This window comes from Ammospiza nelsoni, chromosome 5, assembly GCF_027579445.1.
Source record: "Ammospiza nelsoni isolate bAmmNel1 chromosome 5, bAmmNel1.pri, whole genome shotgun sequence".
Taxonomy (NCBI): domain Eukaryota; kingdom Metazoa; phylum Chordata; class Aves; order Passeriformes; family Passerellidae; genus Ammospiza; species Ammospiza nelsoni.
Window position 1 is genome coordinate 24,451,435 of NC_080637.1, and position 23,343 is coordinate 24,474,777.

Genomic DNA, 23,343 nt, shown 5'->3' on the forward strand with positions numbered 1-23,343 from the left:
TGGGCATGGGAACAGGGTCCTAGGAAAATGGACATAGCACCAAGTTTGACAGAGCTCAAGAAGCATTTGGACAATGCTCTCAACCAGGTGGTGTAATTCTTGGGGTTGTCATGTCTGGGGCCAGGAGTTGGACTCTGTAATCCTTGTGGGTCCCTTCCAACTCAGAATTTTCTGTGACTCTGAAGATAAACAAACAAAAATCTCTCTTCATTTCATGAGACCCTGCTTTTTATATAGGTGCTGCAAAACTGGAGGCAAACGTAGTGCTTAATTAATAAATTGCTTATATGCCTTTTAAGATTTTATTTATTTACTGACTATGACTTGAGTATCATATTGAAGATGGAAAAATGTCATGTGGCAAATTGTACCATACAAAAGGATGTAATGGGTGTTTGGACAAGAAGGTCACCTGCAAGCCAGACTGCTGAAACACAGCAGTTCCTCAAAATTATGAAAGGATTCTTAAGATCTGTCTAGATGACTATCACTACACTCTCTATGAACATTTTCAGATTACACCAAGATGTACCAATATGTTTAGTTTCTCTTCAACTTAAGCAGGAAACAGTGGATTTGCCATGTTAAAGCTTGCTGTTGTGGTTGTGGAGGTTTGTTGCAGGGTTAGGAAAACAAGGTTTGTTTTCCGCAGTGCTCTTGTCTCCCTCCTGTGGCCGTACATTTAAATGGATGCTGCTTTCATGGGGTGGCTCACGGCCCCCTCTTGCACCTAGAGGTGCAGATTTGTGCAGCAATGCATGTATTTCCATCCTGAAACAGCCTGTACCCTTTGAAATTAAAACTCAAGCATTAAAATGGAATGCTTGCAGTACTAATTGCACAATCATGTTGATGGACCTTTTAAATGTTGTATTTATTGAGTTTTACCTGCAAATTGAGCAGTTCTTTTAGTGGCTTTAGTGTCATTGAGTCTTTGCATTGATTTCTGGCATCATGCCTGTAGTATTATACTGCTGTAACTACATCAAATTCTTTGGAGAAAAGACCATTCTGTAGCCTCAGGGCTTTTGTTTAGTTTTTTTTTCCTTTGAAAAAGCAGAAGATGGTTGTGATGTAGTATCAAAATTTAAAAAAAAAGGTTGAGAATGAGAGAAATGAAAATGAAATCAGGTGTGATTGGAGTGGTTTTGCAGTCAGATGTAAGTAGTAAATACTTCAAAGATGATGGCATGGCAAGTTAGTCAAAGGCTACCTACCACTGAAAAGAAAGATGCATGGGGGTGAGTGTCCATGTTGAGCAAACAAGTTTGCATTTTGTTGCTACAAATTATTAGGTTATCATCAAATTCTGCTCATTCTTTAAAATATAGATTTCTGTATATGTCTTTGTATAGACAGCTCTATAGGGATCTATAGAGATAGCAAGATATATGGATATCAGTTATTAAGTTGAAGATGGAGATTATAGTCTTTCTCTATTTTTATAGTAATCTCCATAGGATAATTCATGTCAGAAGGGATTTCAGGAGGTTTCTAGTCCAACTTCTTTAAAGCTATGTCTGCTGTAAAATTGCGCTAGGTTGCCATCTGCTCAGTGAGACTGGAGAGTAAAACATTTCTCTGAGCAGCCACTTCCACTGATTGGCTGTGCTCCATGGTGAAATGTCTCCTCATATATAGTCAGAACTGCTTTTGTAGTGTTGATGAACTAAGAGACTAGTTCTAGAAAATAAGAAATAGAAAATCTTATTTTCTGTTCTAGACTGATGCAAGTCTTTTTGCTTCATTACCAAGTTACTTTACGTTGTTGACTGTATGTCTTGAAGGTCTGGTTACCTTTCATTTTGCTTATCTCTGTGTGATTGACCTTTTTCCCCTAGCATAAAATTTTTTCAAATGTATAACATTACTGGATTACATTCAGTACAATTTTAACAGTGCTTGCATAAGACAAAACATTATCCTTGTGTGAATGATCAAAACCAAAGAAAAATGTGCAAAGCCTTAGTTCCAGCAGTATTCTCTGGAGGGAGGCAGAAATTTTAAGGCAGTTGCTTTAAGACGTGAATTTGGGGATCCCTCTAGTGGCTGATGAACTTATTAAGAAACCCAGTATTGGGAAGAACAGTCCTCCCATCAGATATATCCTAGCACAATAGAATAATCTTTAGAAAGCAGGTTTTTGACATGGAGCTATACATTACAAGCAATACATAATATTTTTCATTAAAAACTATTGCTTTTTAAAATACAATATATTTTAATTAAACAACAGTAATAAAATATTTTACCTTCAATCTTATTACTTAGTAGCAACCAGAAACTCTATAATCTTTTTCCTCCAATACTACCTTTTTTTTTTCCTTAATTCTGCAGTATTATTCCACCAAAGAATGTGTCAGGCATCTGGAAAGGTACTTTGCAAACAGAAGCTTTTGAGCAATATTTCATAATGGCTTCATCTTGTAAGAGTCTCTAGAAATGTAAGATCATGTCTTGGTTTGAGACACTTCAAAGGAGAGCACTTTGGAATGAATCATTTAAGTATTCCAACAATCCCTTCCCACCAATAAGAAATGAATAATAATAGATGAAAGAGAAAAAACAGTGGTTTATTAAGAAACAGAATGCCAAAAGGCACGGGGAAAAAAAATAAATAACCGATAGACCTCATACTCCACTGCAACAAAGAGAGACTCAAAATGGTGGAAACTATCTGTTCCCAAAATGAGCCTGGTAGGAGAGTTTCAGGCTTTGTAGGACAGAGTGCCAAGATGGTGTGAGAGCCCTCCCTGGAAGGTAGGAGCCTCACAGAGCTGTTCCAGCAGCAGACAAAGAGCTTCCCCATGGCGAGGCACCGCAGAGTGGGCACAACAGGTGAAACAGCTGGGCTGGAGCCACTCCGTGCATCCTCTCCTAACTCCCTGCAGTCAGCAGCATCTTGGGCTGGAGCAGGGTGGCTCTGCTCCACTTCTGCCAGCATGGTGCCCCCCTGGATTTTCAGAGAGGCAGCTGCAGAATACACCCTCAAGGTAGCTCAGATATTCCTCCTGCAGCTTCTCTGAGCCAAGGGGGAAAAAACCAAACAGAACGGCCATTACCTGAGCAGAGATCAAGCAGGCAGCGATGCAAATACCACCCTGGGAAGAGACCCAAAAAACCTCACTGGAGAGCTTTGAAAAACTCCAGCATAAAAGCAATCTCCACACACACACACAAGGCCCCTATTGTAGGGTCTTAAAGATACAGATATTTTGCTTACACTAATTCTACTAGAGAGAGTTTTACATTTATGAACATTGTTGTTATTTTAATATTCTTTCTCTTAAGTATTCAGTTGTGATTTACATCTTGCCCTCAGTGAAACTGCACATTGTCTCCAAACTTTGGATTGAAATTGTTCTGCATGTAGAACACATCACTTAGGTAGCGTATTTTAAAAATACTTTTTTAAAATGAAAATAGAAGTGTGCCAACTTTTTTTTTTTTGCCTTTTGATGTACTTGATTTCACCTGGCGCCTTTTCTTTCAGGAAACAAATGACTGCACTGATGTACGCAGCTAGAAAAGGCTATCCTCGGGTTGTTGCTTTTCTTGTTGCTCATGGATCACACATAAATGCCCAAGATGAAAATGGATATACAGTAAGTGATTTATTTTGTGTGTTGTATTTAATGATAAGAAATTTTAAAAGTGTGTACCACTACTTTGTTTCAAAGTACAGTTTTCTGAGAAATATTTCTCAGAATTTTCTCCTTTAGCACTGCTTTGAGATCCTCTTGCATTAATTGTCTTTGTTTCCATATTGGGCTGTGTTTTATTGATTGAAACTGTTGGGTTTTGCTTCATATGTAAAATTGGTAAAACAAAGTTATTCTTTGCAGGCATTAATATGGGCAGTACAGCATGGACATAAAAGTGTAATTTTGAAGTTGCTTGAGCTAGGAGCTGACAAAAATCTACAGACCAAGGATGAAAAAACAGCGGCAGACGTAGCAAAAATTAATAAGCATTTAGAGGTATTTAATTTCTCTTAGAAATGCAAATTCTGTGTTTTGTGTCAAAAGTGTTTTCATTATTCATATAATTTTCTGTAGAAAAATTACTTTAATAACTACAAAATAGCAGCTAGTTGAATACTAGTGCTGTTACATTTATGTTTATAACAAACTATTTTCTGCTATAACACAACTTTTCATGGGTCTGTAAGGCTATATTGTAGTGTTTTGGAAAAATTTTTTCTTTATTCTTTCAGAATCATTGACTTTAGATGTAGAATACAAAACAAGGGATTATTCATGTTTGTAGTGTTGATATGAGAAGTAGAAAATGTGTTTTAATCTATATGCCAAAGTATGTGAGAGAATGCAGATATCAAACTGATTTGTAGTGTATAGCTTCTCATTGAGTTTGGAAGTGAAAAGGCTAAAGCCCAAAAAAAAGTAGTTGGTAGTGGCCATTTTCCAAGTCCATTTTCTGGAGGAAGGTGTGAAGTAATGTACATTGGCCATCAGAAAGAACAGCTGCTAATTAGCAGTATAAAGAGCTACTGAAGACAGCATGTATTCTCCTGAAATGTTTACTGCTGTTATCAGATGATACATGGTGGATCAGTCAGACCATATTCCTGTGTATTTTGAGCTGCTTTTATCAATGATGTGGCTTTATACACGGGCTCTTCAAAATTGTATAATTCACTCTTACGAATTGTAATTTACAGCTTCTTAACCCTTTTATTTCTTTTTTTTTATTCCCTGCCAGATTCAAGGGCTAGGCAGGAGCAAAAATAATGGCTATGCCCACAGCTGTCAGTGGGAGCTAGCAAGATCTGTGTGTGAGGCTCAGTGATCTGCTGGCTCAGGTTACTAAGAAGGGTTACAAGTGCCTTCTGCCTTTGATAAACAAGTTGTTCAGCAGGTTGCAGCCATATAATCTTATGAGATTACTTTCTCTGACATGGAGGGAATACAGGCTTGTCACACTTGAGAGATGGCTCTTGCCTCTTGACCTGCAGTGCTAACTTTAACACAATTGCTGCAAAGTCTTGCAGATGGTATTGAGATATTTAATGGTCATGAGCTTCTTCCAGCTTCAGGGTCTGCTTTCAGGCTGTTAACAACCCAAGGGGCTGTCATACAGGTGATGTCTGCAGAAACTGTCTCTGGGAGGGAAAATATTTTTCTTTGGTATTATCCTGGATATGACTGCAAGTTATTTTTCTTCCAAACAGCCTGTATGGTGTTGTGTTTTAGGATTGTGACCAAAACAGGGTTGATGACATACCAGTGTTTTAGCTGTTGCCGAGCCGTGTTTGTGCAGAATCAAGGCCATCTTTATTTCTCACTCTGCTCCCCGTCTCTTGCAAGTAGGCTGAGAGTGAGAAAGAGGTTTGGAGGGGGAACAGCCCTGGGCTGCTCACTCCAGCTGGCACAAAGGGTATTCCATGCCCTCTAACATGCTCAGCAAAAAAATTGGAGAGTGGCTGGGCATTGGTCTGCTGCTGGTGGGAGGTGGTAAGTGCCTGCTTTTGCATCACTTAGCTTTTTAGCTTTTGCGTTTGTTTCTTTGTTCCCCTTCATTTATCAAATTGTATTATCTCAGCCCATGAAAAGTTTTCTCACTTTTACCATTCTCATTCTCCCCCATCCTGCTAGCCTCAGTAGGATTTTCTAGCCAGGATCAACCCACATACCTGTATATGTGTATAAAACTGGCCAGTCCAGTTTTAAATTCTAGGCAAGTGGTTTCACCATTTTTTTTAGATTTATTGAGGCTCTACTTCTTTTGCTGAATTTTCTTGTAACTATCTCAAAACCCACACAGAGGCAGTTCAGTGTCTGCAATTCATCACCAGTGTGTAGTGATGTCTACCAGAAAGCTTCTTCTTTAATGAGTTAAAAGAACCCCTGTCTGTCAGATAAAGTTAACTTAGATTGTCAGTTGTAGATTGGTAATTCTTATGTTTATATATGCACTGGAAGCGGAGACATTTAAAATAGTCATGTGCCTTTTGTTCTTTAGAGAACTTATTGTATAGAATTCTTGTCTACAAGCAGCAAAAATTACTTTGTTGGTGTTTGGCTTTTTCTGTAGCAGCAGATTCTGTAGAGGTTTTTTTGGACAATATGATAGACACCACTGTGCTCAGTGTTCATCCTTGTGTTTCTGAATTAACCAAATTCAGCATTTCTGAATTTGGTTAATTCAGAAATGCTCTTGGTAAACTCTTAGTTTAGTCTTAACTTCTCATTATAGATGTATGCTTTAGAGAAGTGGCAGATGTTCCATGTTCCCTGTAAGTAGTAATTGATTGTAATCTTACTCCCATGTATTTTTTATGCATTTTGAGTTTTAATAATAATTAATTCATTTTGACTGTTCCAGATATTTAATTTGCTCTCGTTGGCTGCAAATCACTTGCAAGGGAGATACCATAAAACAGTTGAGCAAGAGGCTAACTGCAAATTTCTGGCAGCTGTCTCTGACCACAGTGTTGGGTAAATACAGTTGTAGTGTAATTTTAGCTTACAAACATTCCTAAAATATTGTATTTGTTCATATCAATGATTAAGTTGTTCTGAAACATAATGTGTGTCTTGTTTGGAGTGCTGCCAAGAGCCCACAGTAAGTATATTTATGTACTATCAATTTTTCAAGATTGCAAACTTTCTTGGCAATATAAACAAAGAGCATGCTCTAGATTTTTCTTACCTTTCATTTAGTGTTAAGTGTAGGAGAGCCAGGTTCTGATGTCACTTCAGTTCATTTCAGCTCTGTTAAATTTGTGTGCTCCCCTGTTGTATACTTGTTCTGTTCTTATCTTCATTTGATGTTAAATTTTTGATGTATTCACTGAATGCCTGTGTTCAGCTTCGTTGCCACCAGGAGCTATGCCCTTTTCTTTTTTCTTGAATCAATTGGAGAGTCAAAATTAAGTATGAACACTAGTTAAGCTCTGGAAGTTTTGGCAGAGTGTGCCCCTGACCCTGACGCTTGAAGGTGCCCTATGCCTGAAATCAGCACCTGCTTCAGCAACTTCAGAGATTTCTGATATGATTTTGTACAAGAACTTGGCTAAGAAGTCCTCAACAAACCATCTGCTTGTGTCCTTCAGCTTGAGCTGCGTGGTCTTAAAAAGACAGCTTGCAGTGTCCATAGTCTGTTCTGATTGGTCAGATTGCCCCTGCTCAGGCAGTCCTGCTGATTTTGGAATGCTCTGGTTTTGTAACATTAGGCTGATGGGCTGGTGGCAGTTCACAGGGTAGCAGTTGACAGTGCGGTAGTTTCAGACAGAGTATTTCAGGCCTCACCAGATTCTGTTTTTAGAATCCTAGAATCATTTAGGTTGGAATACGCCTCCATAAAGGCCTACCCTTGACCAAACACTACCATGTCAACTAAACCTTAGTACTAAGCACCATTTCCAGTCATTTCTTGGACTCCTCGAGGGATGGAGACTCAACCACCTCCCTGGGCAGCATGTTCCAATGCTTGACTGCCCTTTCAGTGAAGAAACTTCTTCTGATATCCTGTCTGAACCTCCCTTGTGTCAGCTCTCCTTTTGTTGCTAGTTGCCTGGGAGAACAGGCCAACCCCCACCTGGCTACAGCCTCCTTTCAGGTAGTTGTAGAGTGATGAGGTCTCCCCTGAGCCTCCTTTTCCCCATGATAAAGAACCCCAGCTCCCTCAGCCACTCCCCATACAACTCACTTTCTAGACCCTTCACCACCTCCACTGCCCTTCTCTAGACATGCTTCAGTCCCTCAATTTCTTTCTTGTAGTGAGGGGCTCAGAACTGGACACAGAACTTGAGGTGTGGCCTCACCAGTGCTGGGTGCAGGGGACAATCTCTTCCCTAATCATGCTGGCCACACAATTTCTGATCCAAGCCAGGGTGTTATTGGCCTTCTTGGACACCTGGACACACATTGGCTTATATTCAGCTGTCAGTGAGCATCCCAAGGTCCTTTTCTGCTGGGCTGCCTTCCAGACACTCTTCCCCCAGCCTGTAGCACTGCATGGGATTGTTATGGCCAAAGGGCAGCACACAACACTTGGCCTTATTGAACCTGATACAATTGGTTTTTGCCCATTGATCCAGCCTGTCCAGATCCCTCTGCAGAGACTTGTTACCCTCCAGCACATCAACATGCTCACCCTGCTTGGTGTCATATGTGAGCTTACTCAGGGTACCCTCATCCTCATCATTGGTAAACTATTAAACAGGACTGGTCCCACCATGGAGCCCTGGGGAGTACTGCCAGTAAGTGGCCACCAAGGGATGTAGCTCCATTTGCCACCGCTCTCTGGGCCTGGCATGCAGCTGTTTTTAACCCAGTGGGCTGCCAGCTTCTCCAGGAGAATGCTCTTAAAGACAGTATTGGAAGCTTTACTGAGGTCCAGACAGACAAGATCCACAACCTTTGCCTCACCTGCTAGGTGGGTCACCTTCTCTAAAAAGGAGGTCGTGTTGGTCCAGCAGGACTCATCTCTCCTAAAGCCATGCTGGCTGGGGTGATTCCCTGGCTGCCCTGTACGTGCCATGGAATGGCACTCAAGTTGCTCCTTCAGTCTTTGAGGGGAAGAAGGGGCAGACCTTCATTTCAGGGCCCACAACAAGACAGAGCAAAGTATGTCATAACTCAGGATTTTGGCAAAAGATTTGTTGTAGCAAATACAGTAGTCCTTTCAGGATTTTCTAGGATTTCCGTTTAATTCTTTACATTACAGTTCATCTGATTGTTGAAAGCTGCTTAGTTATTTTTCCTCTTATACTTTTATATCCCTTGGTAGAGTAGGGAATCAAAATTGATATTTTATATTTGTTTATAAATGTTAAACTCTGAACTTACAGTTCAGTGTTAACTACTTCCTCAGTCTATCTTCTGAACAGTAGTCTTCTGATGAGTTTCTTAATGAAGTCATTTCCACTATTTTTAATTACACACAGTCCTGTTTTCTTGAGAACCTCTTTTGGCTTAACTGGAACAGAAAGGGTACCAGTTGTGAACTGAGTCCAGTTGATATGAATGCTATGTACATAGTTGTCTTCCTTTACCCCACTTCCACATTTTTCAGGCTTTTGTGACCCAACTTCAGGGTTCATTTGGAATGTTTTGTGACTTAAAGTTACCTTTATGTACAAAAGCCATCTCCCTTTGGGCTCAATTCAACTTATTAGACGGAAAAGACATCTGAAAATTTTTGATAGATTACGTTGTATGCTTTAAGGTACTTCTGTCATCAGGTGTGTGCAACTTCAGGTTCCTCCCAAGTGCTATGTCTGGGGAGCTTTTCTGTAACATTTTGTTATAGATGTCTTTTTTTTGTCTTTTTTTTCTTTTTTTTTTGAATTTCGACTGTTTCTAATTTCAATCTCATTAATTATCTTTACAGTTCCTATTCAACTTTTCATGAAATGGAAGTGTTTTTACATGGTCTTGGTCTAGAACACATTAGAGAATTACTGCAGGTAATTTTGTGGTATATTTGCTACCTGTCAAGTAATACATGAAAGTAAAATGCACCTACTGCATTAAAAAGAAAGTTATATTACCATTAATATATTAATTCAAATAAATTCCTTAAACAGATTTTTTTTATATAAAAGGGGAAGTTAAACTACAGTGGACTAAATTGGTTTTCTTGATACATGCATTAGTCACAACATTTGATGTTTGTAAACTAGACAGATCTTTCATTGCTTCAATAATGATGTTTTGTAGCTGGTTTTGTTCCTGAAAACTGAAGTAAAACAGGGAAGAAAATCAGGTTTGAAACTGTTTTATTCTGAAATTCTTTTTGATGGCAGAAACCCCTTTGTTTTATACAGGAACAAGATATAGCTTTAAGACAACTTCTGACCATGCAAAAAGATGACTTAATACAGGTCAGTTTACTACTTTAGAACATTATTAATTTTGTCCCCTTTTTTTTTAAGTGTTTTTAATGTCTTATCTTCTCATTATACATGTCTGACTTTGCATGAATTCTTTCAGCATCTTCTGCAACTTCTTGAATATTAATGTGAATATAGACAGGCTTTTCTGAAGTATGTAATCTCACAGATCAATGAGTAATCCTGGATAAGCTGGAAATAGTTCTAGTTTAAATGTTAGTTGTTACCATTTTTACTTTTTAATTGTGATTTCTCTCAAGAGAAGTCAGTGCTAGGATAAACAGTAGATAATACTGAACAACTACTTTAGATGTGGTCCTCCTTTGTGAGGTGTTAATTTTTGGTGGAGAAGGAAGAGCTCTCTTACATTACAATTGCTTAAATTGGAGAATCTTGTATCCCAGACAGGTTTGTAAAACCTTATCCACCCCCCAAAAGGGAGGAAATAGAAGATTGTGTTTCTTACAGTTTACTGCAGCTGGGAAGGTTGGTCTTTTGACTAAATGATGCATTATTACAAGGCTTCAGTTCTGAGCTAAGATATGGTGGTTGCTTTTCTTTATTCTTGCTGGAATTTTTCCTGTGGGAAGTGAAAGGACTTTCTGTGCTTACTGGAGGATGCTATAATAAAATCCAATTATAGGAGCCTCATTGGAACAACGCAAGTACTTCAGTCTGCAGGATTCTTCTGAGTGCTCTGTACTGGGGAACTTTGGAATCTCTGGTCTGGGATTCCAAAGAGACTTTGTAAAAACAGCCTCCTCAAGACTGCTCCCTGTACTGGAGCTAGTCCCTAGTGTCCCATGTTCTTAGTGTCAGCTTTTTTTCTCCTCATCCTGGTACCAGGGAGGTGTGTGTTCTGGCAGCTGGATCCAACATTGTATTCCTTTAGAGTGTATGTCAGCAAGGATTGATTTGCTTGATGTTTTGTCTTGTAACTGAGTAGGTAATTTTTCTGACAGAACTCCCAATTAATTCTGTATTCTCAGGGGACGTTTATATAGAGAGCTTTGTCAATGAAGAGACTTTTAAGAGTTCATCTAGGGCAAAATATTGTAAGACATGTCAGTGTGTTTTGATGTTACTGCTTTTCTGAAGCCTCAGGATCATTGGACAGCATCCTGGTCTCCTGGGATTTTTAGAATTCTAAAGCCCCTGTTGATAGTAGTTTTGTCTTTTAAGGAGATTCTTATGGATTTCCTCTCATTACTGTGTGAGCTGCTGTGTTGGGCATGATTGCATTAAACTGTAAATCTGAGTGTATGATCACTTGCTTTTTGGTATTGTAGTTATTGCTTGTTTTTGTCCAGTGAACACTGTGGGGAGAGAATTGTGAACTTCAGTGAATGGCTAAGCTTTATGGTTCCCTCTCCAAAGAGGTGGAATTTCACTCAAAATCAAAGCTTCTGTTTCATTGTTCTATATGGTTCAAGGCTCGTTATTATAAAATCAAAAAATCTTTTAGCAAACTGTAGTAACTACAGGGATCAGCTGCTTCTACACAGGAAGATAATATCTGTAAGAATTTAATTGCTTTGTCTGTTAACTTTGCAACAGCAGGAAACAGTTCCTGAAAAATAAGTCATGCTTTGTGCGTGGACATAAATTAATTAGTGAGTCTTCAGTTGAGAAGTTAAAAAATGGCATAACACTCCTGGCTTATTAGCTCTTCATAAGTTATCCAAAATTCTTTATGCAGTCTTGCTTTAGAGCTCTGCTAACGGTTTCTCCCCACGCTGCTGATAGAAGAAATCTAATCTGTTTCCTTGTAACTTCAGAGTTGAAAGTTTTCACTGTGATGGCAGACTTTCAGCTAACAGCCAGCTGTTTTAAAGAGCCTGGATCTTATTACTACAAAGATTAATGATGACCTTTGATGGATGCCTCTGAACCAAGCTGCTTTGTATCCAGAGAACTGGGGAGAAATCCTGTCATTACATGATAAGCTTTCCTCCATCAAACAATATAGGAAGATATTTTCTCTGTAAATACCTTTATCTGTGTTCCACAACAGAGCCTAAACAATGAGTCTTTCAAGCTGAAATCCTTGCATTCCTCAAGCTTATAAACTGTTCCGTTCTGGAAAAAAATGTGTTCAATATACTGGGACATGTCTTTTCAACATTTGGAGGTTTTTGCCTGCACTACTTATGACACATTTTTTACTTTGTTTTAAGCATTTTTCTGATAAGATAGCAACAGAAGTAATTTAGTGTCTGGATGCATTTAGGACTAAAACAGTTTCTTTCTTACATTTCATTTAATTTCGAATAAGAGAAATAGGCATCGTGTTTTGGATTTGAGACTGTGTAATGAAAAGTTCACACATCAAAATTCAAAATATAATCCAGAACTTTACATAATTGGATAATTATCTGGTCTATGTGCTTCTATATCACAGTTCCAGGACTCATTCCTCTGCCCCACTCCCTGAAAAAAGCATTTAATATTTGACAGAAATGTGTCAGATCTTGTCACTACTTAAAATTAGTGGTTACTTGGGCAAAGTAGCATCATTGTGAGAGTTTGTGCATAGCTTTTATCTGTGCAGTATATCATCTTTCATGTGCTGAGGCCATTTGTCACATTCATGTTGGAGTGAAGTTGGGGCTTGGATTTTGAAGGGCTGCCTTGTATGTATTTAAGCAAAGAATAAAATAGATGTTCTTAGAATTGATCTGGCTAAAATTGAGAGTGCATATAGTCTGTTTTACAGATATGAGCAAATCATTGTACAGCATTTGTATGTTCTTAAACATGGCCACTTCACAATAATACTTGGAAAATTTGGACTGCAGAACACAAGTGAACCAACATCAACTTAAAAATTCACTTATCCATCGAGAAGGGTTTATGGCACTGTGGTTGTTTCATGCATTCATTATTGCATGAAGAGTCAGGTTCTGGGTCACTTCATGTTCTTGCAGAGTTGATCTAGAAATTGGGAAGTAGTTTGGATTGATCTATCAACCTTCCATCTCTTAAGTTCTGCACCTTTCAGCACTAAATGCAGAATCAGTGTGGTGGTAAAAAGCTTTATCTATAGTGATATTTATTACATTCTTTAGTTCCAGACAAATATTTTCAAGCTGTGGTGGTGATCAGTGATTGATTTGCAGAAGAACAAAATTACATTTTATTTCTAGGGGAACAAGGTGCATCTTCCTGATATGCTGGTCAGAAAGCTGCATCCTGATTTGCTCGTTTCAGGAATGAGAAGGTGGAGTCAAAAGCAAAGGCAGTCTTCACAATTGTTCCTACTTTAAGCAAGATAGGTTTAATTCCTCAAGAATAACTATTGTAGAAATCTGCTTACTTATTCATGATAAAATGACTGCTGTAATGCAGTCATTAATTAAGAAAATATTGCTTTGTACCAGATAGGGCTCCAGAAGGCAAACCTGAAATCTAATGTGTTGAGCAAACTTACAGCCCAACACAAGTGGAGCAGATTATTCATACAAAACTCAGATCTTTCTATCTTAAGGCTGCTAGTGATATTTGCTAAAAAGACTTCAGTATAATTCATTCAGGGACCCATGGAAACCTATTAAAAAGTTCAAAAGTTCGTGACACCTGTAGTTAAAGTCCCAATTAATCTTGTTGGGATTTTTCATTACTGAAGAACTTATTTGTCTGTAAACTTAACATGGTTTTGGTATGTTTATGGGCTCACAACTGTACCTTTAATTATTTTTTAGCTCTGATTGGTGAAGAACCTGGAGGACAGTTTTATGCTGTCACAATGAACAATGAGTGTCATAACATTGGGTCTCAGAAAAAAGCAAGCCTTTCCCTGGGCACAGTCTCTTCCCTGGAATGTCGGTCTGATGTGGGTTATCAGCTGTTAATTCAAAATTCTTTCCTACAGAAATCTGGGAGACTGCAAACACTAATATCTTCCAGATTTCTGAGGGTGCAGAAGGGAAGCCCACAGAATATCAGTGAGGGTCCCATGTAGTCTAGGTTTGGAGACTCTGAGATCCTTGCAGTCTCAAATGCAGGAGTGGTCTGCGCCTGTTGAGTCAGGTCATCAGCTGGTGCCTTAGGAGCAAAGTCAAGAGGTTTTTCACTTGTGTGGGGGAGCATGTTAGGGCTGCTAACACCAAAAGTCCTGTGTTGCACAGCAGCCTGTCAGATGAGCAAGGGAAATACTGAATGTGGCACAAAAGCATTTATTTTTTAAAAAAATTAACTGTTCTTTTTCACTAAGTGTTCTGCAAGAAAACTCTTAGTCTAGGATTTAAATATGACTTGAAATTTAATCTGAGATGCTTGATGGATAGCACAGCTGCCAGTGTTTTCTGCTCCAGGTGTCACTTGGAGAATCTGTTACATATTATGTATCTTTTTTGTTTTCCTTCAGTTAAAAAGATGTCTTCCTCTAAAATTCTCCATTTGATGCTGATTTGATAATTTCCACTCTTTCTCTCTGAGTTATGCTGTACCACCATCATGATGATTTGTTATCTTGCTGTCAGAGATGACTCAGATCATTCTGAAGTGGAAAAGCCTAACATTCTAACAAGACAGGGGTACTTAGGCAAACTACTGTTATTATTTTTTTAATAAACCCTAAACAGGTTTTCTGAGTACCCTGTGCAGTTTCAGTTCAGCAGTTCCTCATCTCTTGTAATTTTTTTCTCCATCATTGAATATTTTCTGTGGTTTTATTTTTTCCTTTGCCACTTTCATGCATTGTAGCTGGTTGCAATAACTTAAAAATAATTTCTTAATATTTAGAAGCTAGTGAATTGTGTTACTGTACTGTTACTGTACTGTTCTGTCTAGTAAGTCTAAAAGTAAATAATATTTGGAATTGCTCTTTAAATTTAGATTGGCATTACAAATCCTGGGGATCAGCAGAAACTCCTAGATGCTATTAATGATCTGCAAGTGGAAGGAAAAAAATTTGAAGACATCTCTGAAATTATGAAGCTGGAATTGAGGTATTAACAGTATATCTAAGGAAATGGAAGTGAAATGTTAACAATTTAAGGTGACCATGTTATTTTCTGTGGCTCAAAGTTAAAATTGTCTCACTTTACCCTTAATGCATAGCATTCATGAGAATATGCAAGTTAGTAGATTATGGGAGCTGGTGGTGGGTGTGTTTTGCACAAACAAAAGCTTAGACAAGGTAGGCTCTGCTAGTCTTCCGGTCAAATCTATCTGATTTTAAGATAAATAAATTTTAAGATAGATAAATTTTAAGATAAATAAAAAAAAAAAAAACATGGGAGGGAGAGATGCATGTAACTTCAGCATAGGCCCTTAATTTTCAGCTCATAAAATCATATCTTGTACATGTGTATCTTAAATCATAAATGCTATTTCTGTTTAGGTTCTAGATTTTTTTCATTGTTTTTCTCTTCCATTGGAAGAGAAAACTGGCTTCTGAAATATATCTTTTTTTTATCTTACCAATTAAGTGAGTTTAGAAGCTGTTTTCCTTACCATAGATTGTATATATCTATAGGTATATAAGGAGAATTTTTTTAAGAAAGGGTTACTCTTTCAGACTCCCATTCCAACTTGGTATTTTTTCCCATTATAGTATTAAGGCATCAGCTGTGCAACACCTCCCATACTTTTAGTATAGTCTTGTGCAGTACCATAGAATCCAGGCCCAAGCTGAGAGGTGTGTTCCTTAGCAATCTTATTAAACTTAGTAAGTTCCCTAAGCACTGCTAGAGCACATCCAGCACAAAGTGAAGTATATAGTCACTACAAGGGAGCCATAAGATTTCTAAAATCTCTTATCCTTTATGTGTAAGTAATTTTTTTTTCCTGGAAGACACACCTAGATTTAAATTCCATGCTCATATCTTTCTTCTTCCTAGTTCTCCAACTTATACAAGAATACCTACTAAAAATGGATTAGATAGTAAAGGTTCAGTTCCTCTTTGAAGTGTATTTCCCTCTTGACTAGTGATCTGACAGCTGTGCTAGTACTCACATAGATATCCCTTCCCTCTCCAAAGTACTGGGGAGAGCTGTCTGTACTACTTGAATGTTGTAAGAATGTTGTAACAGAATGTTAGTTCTGCTCATCGGCCCAAAGGATGTGCTTGGGTTCAAATTCAGTCTGTACATGTCTCTGCTTTGGAGGAAGCTGAACTGCACTGACACTGTGCATTAGCAGTCAGGTCATGATGTGATCCTGCCATGGTGTTGTCTTTAGAGTCCCAGGTCCATGAGACTGTCCAGTATGTATTCCACTTCCAGTCATTCAAACATTGATTGCTCCCAGTGCTGGTGCTGTGCTGGTACCTTTACTGTCTTTATGAAAAAGAGACTTTGTGGCCTGCTTTAGGAATGTTTTTGCATCACAATGCAAAGTTTGAGCTCTCAGACTTGGGAGGATGTGCAAGGCATTTGAGGAAGCTCTTGAACAGCTGTGATGGGCTGGAAAAGCAGAGAGCTCATGTCCTGATAGAGGACTTTGATGTTTCTTCTGGTCTGTGAGGAGATTTCATTCAGAGACCACTCAGAGATCAAGAATTGGCTGAACATTCACACTGGGCAAGAGTGGTGGGCAACTGCTCTCTGTCCAGATGAGGACTAGTGACAAGTGACACTCCTCAGGGGTTGGTGTTGGGGCTGGTGCTGTTTAACATCTCTGCTGGAGGCATGGAGACTGGGATTGAGTACACCCTCAGTATGTGTACCAATGACACAGGGCTGTGTGCTGTGTTGGAGGAAAGGAATACCACCCAGGGCAGACCTTGACAGCCTTGAGCGGTGGGTGCATGAAATTCAGCAAGGCCAAGTGTAAGTGTCCTGGGTCAGGGCAACCCCAAGCACCAGTACAGGCTAGACAGAGAGTGGATTGAGAGCAGCCCTGAGGAGATGGACTTGGGAGTGTTGGCTGACAAGAATTACAGAAACACAGAATATCATGAGTTGAAGGGACCCACAAGGATCATCAAATTCAGCTCCTGGAAAAAGCTCTACATGACACAACAAATGTGCACTTGCAGCTGGAGTGGTCAGCAGGTTGAGAGGGGATTCTCCCTGTCTGTTCACTGTCGTGATACTCCACCTGGACTACTGCAGCCAGCTCGAGGACCCCCAGCATAAGAAGGACATCAGCCTGGAGCGAGTTCAGGAGAGGGCCACAAAGATGAACAAGAGGGCTGGAGCACCAGTCCTATGAAGACAGGCTGAGAGACTTGGGGGTGTTCAGCCTGGAGGAGAGAGCACCTAAAAGGGGTCTACTAGAGAGCTGGAGAAAGACTTTTTACAAGGGTATGTAGTGATAGGACAAGGGGGAATGGCTTCAGACTGATGGAGGGCGCGTTTACATGAGATGTAAGAAAGAAACTCTCTGCTGTGAAGGTAGTGAGGTATTAGAATAAGTTGCCCAGAAAAGCTGTGGGTGTCCCATTCCTAGAAGTATTCAATGTCAGTTTGGATGGAACTTTGAGCAAGCTGGTTTAGTGAAAGATGTCCCTATTTATGGCAGAGGGATTGGAACTAAATCATCTGTAAGGTCCCTGCCAATCTAGATATTCTATGGTTCTTTAATTCTTCATCAATACAACTGTGTACTTTCAGAAAAGAATCTTGCAAATGTGTACATGTGCTGCAGTACTGAATTACTAAACTTCCAGCATGCAGGAGGATATAAAACAGTATGATACAGATACACCATAAATGCTGCAACAGCACCTGAGCCATTTCTATTAAAATAGAGGCTTTGCTGCTGAGCTGAGGTGGTGGACCAGGGATCTGTTGGGTGCCTTTGGAAATGGATGTTGACTCTTCAGCAAGCAACAATTAGCTACAGTTTAAGATGACTTTTCCCAGTTTAAGCTTTAGGCATTTTGTGTTAAAGTGTATGCTTTTTTTCAGATTGTTCCACAGTAGTGGTTAGTACATACATTCAAGCAGAGCATCTTAAAAATGTGAACAGAGAGAGTAAGTAGAGAAATACAAGAAAATTATCCATTCACTGTGTGTGGCCAAATACAATGAAATACCCACACAGTATCTGGTGCAGTCTCACACACCAGTGACATATCTTACTCCTAGTATAGTGTGGGTTTAGATCATATGTAGTTCTCAAAACCAGAAAATAATTGATTAATTAAAAGATTGAGGTACACAAAATATGACAGCATTTCATGTATAGCAAGCACTGCATAGTTTTCTAGAAAATTGCCTGACATGTATTCTAGGCATCTGACCTTTCGACTAAAATCTTAGGCTATGTTTACATGCTATTATATAAAGATTTTACTTCCCACTTGTTCAAAGTCATTCTGTGAGAAGGAGAATCAGTCATCAAGTCATAGAAAAACTAACATAGTAGAAAATCTTGAACTGATTGATTATAAACTTACGGAGTGTCCAGCACTGTGTAGCCACTGATGTTTTGACAGCCATTAATTCCTTTTTAAGGTGATAATTTTTTGAAAACATTATTTGCATTTCTAAATATAAGAGCATGTCACCTCAACAAGTATAAAATTCTATGAAAATGGGGAGTTTTTTTAAGAACTGTGGTGTAGTGAAATAGTATAATAGAACAAATGTTTTTCTTTTTTCCCCCTCCCTAATTCAAGCCTATGAAAAATACTTTGTATTTGCCAAGAACCCTTCCAGAATTCTGAAAGATAATTTCCTTTGTAATGAAACACAAAAGATGCCAGCTAAAAAGTTATCTAAGTAGAAGAAAGTATTTATGACTATGGCTTGACTGTAGTAATGTGGAAGAAGCTTTTAGACTATCTCCAGATGTTCAGTGTTTGGGCTCTTTACCTAAAATACTCAGTTCAGTTACATTGTTCTGAAACAAGCAATAGTTTATTTTATAAAAACAAACTAATTAGCATTTTTACTTCTCCATCTTCATGGAAACCATGTCCAGTACTGGTTTTAAACCTCCAGCATACCCAATAATGTTTCTTCATGTTTCTGTGTTAAATGTTAAAGTCTTAGCAGTTCAGCACTATTGCAAATCACAGATATCCTGAGCAGTGGCAGAAATTTTACTCACTAATGATCCTGTGCCCAAAGTTGAAGGAAAGCACTCTATGGCATTAAATGGCCTAAATTCCATCTCCATTTGGATACATGTGCTGCATTGGTGTGTAGCTTAGTTTAGCTGTTTGACAAATTTTGTGGATACCTTTTTGACCTCAGAGGAAAGAAGCAAGTGGTATGGGTATGTTGCATTTAGTTATATGTCTGCATTTAATAGCTGATTGCCTAGGGAATGGAGGAATGTTGGAGTCTGAGTTAGTTTATTCAGATACTATGGCTCTGCAGAACAAGAAGCTCTGCAGGAGGAACTTGTAATTTTCTCTTGTTTTGGCCCTGCCTGTTGTTGACCCACATATCTTAGAGTTAGCAGAAACTTTCCTGCTGGAGATACAGACACTTCTCAGGAGTTTCAGGGTTTGAGAGCTCACTCAGTAAAAGCAATTGGATGATCATCTTGCTTGCCCTCTTTGCTTCTTCCTGGTGAGCAGCAGCAAGTTTCTGTCTGGCACCATGACTTATGACTAAAATTCTCTGACATTCCAGTAAAGCTGAGTCAGTGTCATGTGGAAGCTTTAGAAACTTAAAGCTGAAAATAATCTGTTAATTTTTTCTATCCTTCTGTCCACTTTTTGGAGACATGGGTCAAGCTAGTTTTGAGAGTTGACTTCCTGCTTGTGTTTGAGCACCAACTAAAACTTTTCTTCAAAATAGATGTCAGATATTTTAGGCTCTGAGGTATATGTTTCCATATCCAAGGGCCAAGCCAGTATTATTGAATTCTTATTTTCTTCTACTCTTTTGGGAGACTATGTTACCCTAAACCTAGTCATTTCATTCCTAGCTCCAAAGTACAAACCAGACTTTTCCCCTCACATCTACCTCAAAAATGTAAGCTGCAGGTCAGGAATATTGTCATTCAGAAATAAGGCAGGGGAGGCACAGGAGGGACAAACAAGGGGAAAAAAAACCCCAACAACTTGCTAAGATGTTAAATATCTCACACCTACTAACTTTTAAAATGATACTGGGTTTTTTGTATGTTATGAAACCGCATGTCTAACTCACTAGCCAGTGTTGAAAATTCGTATGTGATATTCAGCTTGCAAGAAGTTACAGCATTTGACAAATAACAATTTTATTTTTCTAGTGAAGATGAATTGCTCAAGTTTCTTCAGAAGTTGAATAAAGAGTGTAGTAAGCTGATCATTCCTGTGCAGACCATGAATAACCATTTCCTCAAAAATTCTCACAAGGTATTCAACCAAATAGAAGATTGATTTAGAGTGCATTATTCCACCTTGTAAAATAAAAATGATAAATATTCATCAACCATCTTGGTTGTTACATAGTTGTAGAAAGCTGCCCAGTGCTCTTTCTCTAAAGGACACTTCTTAAAAATAATATATTTCAAAGAGTTAGGCCATACAACTAAACGAGATAGATTTGTTTCTTCATGTTTCTACTGATAGGAGAGTTAAGGTGACAAAAGTTTCCAACAAAGGCTGCTAGGGAGTCGTAGCTTATTGTGCATAAATTATGCAATTAAAACCCAGCATAAATGCAATTATAGACCTTTTCTGGCACTGTCTTTTGTAACTCATGAACTGTAGAATACTATATTAAAATCTACAATGTAATTATGGCAAATAACTGTAATTATTAACAGATGGCACTGCCGTGGGCACCAACTGAATGCTATATTGAAGTCTGTAAAGATGTGATTTGCAGTGTTAAAAAGTTGGAAGAAGAAGTTCACAAACTGAAGGACCTCGTGGTGGAGGTGGGTGTGTTTGAGTGAGGCTGTTAAATACTGTGTACGAGTTTCTGATGCAACCTCAAATATGACATATGTCAGGGAAATGTTTCATACCTTGGTCTGCCAAAGGCTGTTTAGCCTTAGCTTGGACATTGCATCGATCTCTCCCCCTTTTACCTTTTCATGGTGGAAGAGAAATAATCTCTAATATTCCACGGAAGTGTGGAAAATCTCCAAAAGAAAGCATAATCTACTTTTTTCTTTCTACTGCACAAAAGAATTAATTGGAATGTATCCCTGTGCTCTTGGACAACCACTGTGGCATAGAGGCCACGCTGAATACTTACACTCTTACTTTTTAATTAAGGAATCTTTTGTTTGGAATTATTGACTCACAAGGAAGATACTAAGGTTTTATGGATTGAATGGGAGGCATCCCAGATAACTCTGTAGAGTGACAAAAGAAGAGGGTGGGAGAGGTCAAGGCTAGATGTTAGCACCACATCAGTCATTCTCAAGCCAACATAGTGACACTCTCTTGTCAGATGGGGTCATTTTAAGTAATAGGCTGGTAAAATGAACGGCCGCTGGGGTAGGGTAAATGGAGCATCAGTGTCAGAAAGGAATCTGTTGCTGAACGAAGCCATGTGGAACTCAGACCTTGAGTATAATGCTACTAATGCAATTTCCTGTAGTTTAAGTAAATTTAATGTAATATAACAGCCTTCTCCCAATAAATCACTTAGCACCAAATATATTAAGAGGTAGCAACTGTGACAAAGAACTTATTAGCTATTTATTCCTTTTTTTGCATATGCAATCATCACGTGTGTATATATTTGCCTCCTATATATGCAGGCCAGTTATGAGGGCTGGGAGGATTCCAAGTTTGGTGCCACTTGACTTTATCTGTATGTAAGGATGTAAGGTTTTTATAGCTGTCAAGACAAAGCACAGTGTCTGTATCCTGTGTGAAACAGCCTTCTGATTACTTCAAGAAAGAAAATCCTTCTTTGTAAAATCCTGTTATATTTTATGAATTTCACTTATGAATACTGTAATACAAGACATTTTTGTGCTACTTAATTTGTGATGGAGCACTTTTGAATGTAGAGCACCCAAGTGTTTATTGTGAACCTGTGAATCTAAGTGACACAGTTTAACCTCTTACATAAAATGTTTGTATAAATTCCCTTGAAGTTTTCAGTACTGTTCGCTGTCTTAGTCATGACAAGACTTTTCCAGCAGTAAATGTCTTAGCATATAATTTTTGAAAGTATGGTAAAAGAGACAGCCTTCCAAGCATTGTAACTAAGGTAGGAAATCAGAACCTAACCCTGCTGTCCTTTATGACAAGGCTCCACTCAGGTTCAACATGTATTTGAGAAGGCACTTGTTTGGTGCTTTCCACTCTCCCTGTAATTTTGAATAAGTCTAATCTGTTAAATGTTTACTTTCTTTTTCAATAAACAGGGGTTTTTTTTTGTAATTAAATGGCAGAAGTTCTAACTAAAACATTTGACAGTCAAGGTTCAATTGTTTGTTATTAGATTTTTGTAGCATCTAATAATAGCAGTGGTTTACTCCTGAGTAATTACATTTGTAAATGAACAGTTTGTTTTACTAATATATGTTTCAGAATAATTGAACATCAGATAAGGTGAACATTTACACACATTTATTTCAAATTAAGTAGGACAGAGACAGAAAGAAGTAATGTCAGTCCTAGATGCATGCAGATTCTTATGAATGGGTGCTTTATAATCTACTTAAGAAGCTTTGACACTAACTTTTTTTTTCTGCACTTTTTACATGGATTCAACATCTGTCTCAGTATGAAGAAAAGAATAAACCTAACCAAGCGAAAGTTCCAGAAAAAGCAGCCACCTTGGAAAAAAGATCAGTAAAAATGGGAGTGGTAACATTGCTTGGATTTGGTTTTTTCTTATGTGTAATTAAATTAGTAGCAAAGAGAGCCTGAATTTAAGTTTAGTATTGTTTCTCATCATATCTGTAGTAATTGTATCTAGTATGTACTTTGATCTTAAAAAACTGTTTTCACTTTTAATAACTTTACTTAAGAGTATCTTAGGGTTTTATTTTGAAATTCATTGTTGGTATAGAATGTGGATCTAAAATCTTGTCAAAGCTGCTTTTCATTTTTTGGCATAAAACTGTGATTATTGCTTACTAATTACTAGTTTCAGTTTTTTGGTTTTACCTGTTCAGAGGTGAATATAAATAAATTCTGATTATATATCATATGTTTGTATTTAAAATTATAATGCAGATGTGTTTTGGGGGTTGGCAGAGTTTAAAATATTTTCAGTATCACTTTAAATTTTATGTTGATAAAGATCTTTTCTCTTGCAGAGAGATACATGTCTATTTTTCACAATCAAGAGAATTGTGGAGATCTTGTTTCATTTTGTCTAAAAAGTCATTTCCCATTGAACTATGATACTTATATTATGCCTGAAATCTGCTTCCTTAGGGATACTCACCTCTATTAAGAGTTTCATCACATCTATTTAAAGGATTATAGTAGTACTTTGCTGTAAGAATGCAGACAACGTAGAAAGCATAGCAGCTTGTTTTTTCTTGGTCTGGTCTTTCACTACAAATTTTTTCTTAATATTTTCTCCACTTAAAAAGGTGTTTGTAATCCCACAGTGAAATATTTGTAACTGGTTTTGATCTGCTTACTAAACCAGGCATGTTGGGAAAAAAGGAAGTT

General features: G+C 38.1%; 1 protein-coding gene across 2 annotated transcripts in view; it reads left to right on the plus strand.

Annotated features, from left to right (window-relative positions):
- Window positions 1-22,800, plus strand: part of ASZ1 (ankyrin repeat, SAM and basic leucine zipper domain containing 1) — a 36,103-nt gene extending 13,303 nt beyond the window's left edge. For both annotated transcript variants that reach the window (XM_059472784.1, XM_059472786.1), the window contains exons 5-13: window positions 3,494-3,605; window positions 3,846-3,980; window positions 6,346-6,458; window positions 9,358-9,433; window positions 9,794-9,850; window positions 14,696-14,808; window positions 19,998-20,103; window positions 20,517-20,630; window positions 22,441-22,800. In XM_059472784.1, coding sequence (XP_059328767.1) covers window positions 3,494-3,605; window positions 3,846-3,980; window positions 6,346-6,458; window positions 9,358-9,433; window positions 9,794-9,850; window positions 14,696-14,808; window positions 19,998-20,103; window positions 20,517-20,630; window positions 22,441-22,587 — 973 coding nt within the window. In that variant the 3' untranslated portion in view covers window positions 22,588-22,800. The remainder of the gene's footprint in view (window positions 1-3,493; window positions 3,606-3,845; window positions 3,981-6,345; window positions 6,459-9,357; window positions 9,434-9,793; window positions 9,851-14,695; window positions 14,809-19,997; window positions 20,104-20,516; window positions 20,631-22,440) is intronic.
- The last annotated feature ends 543 nt before the right edge of the window (window positions 22,801-23,343 follow it).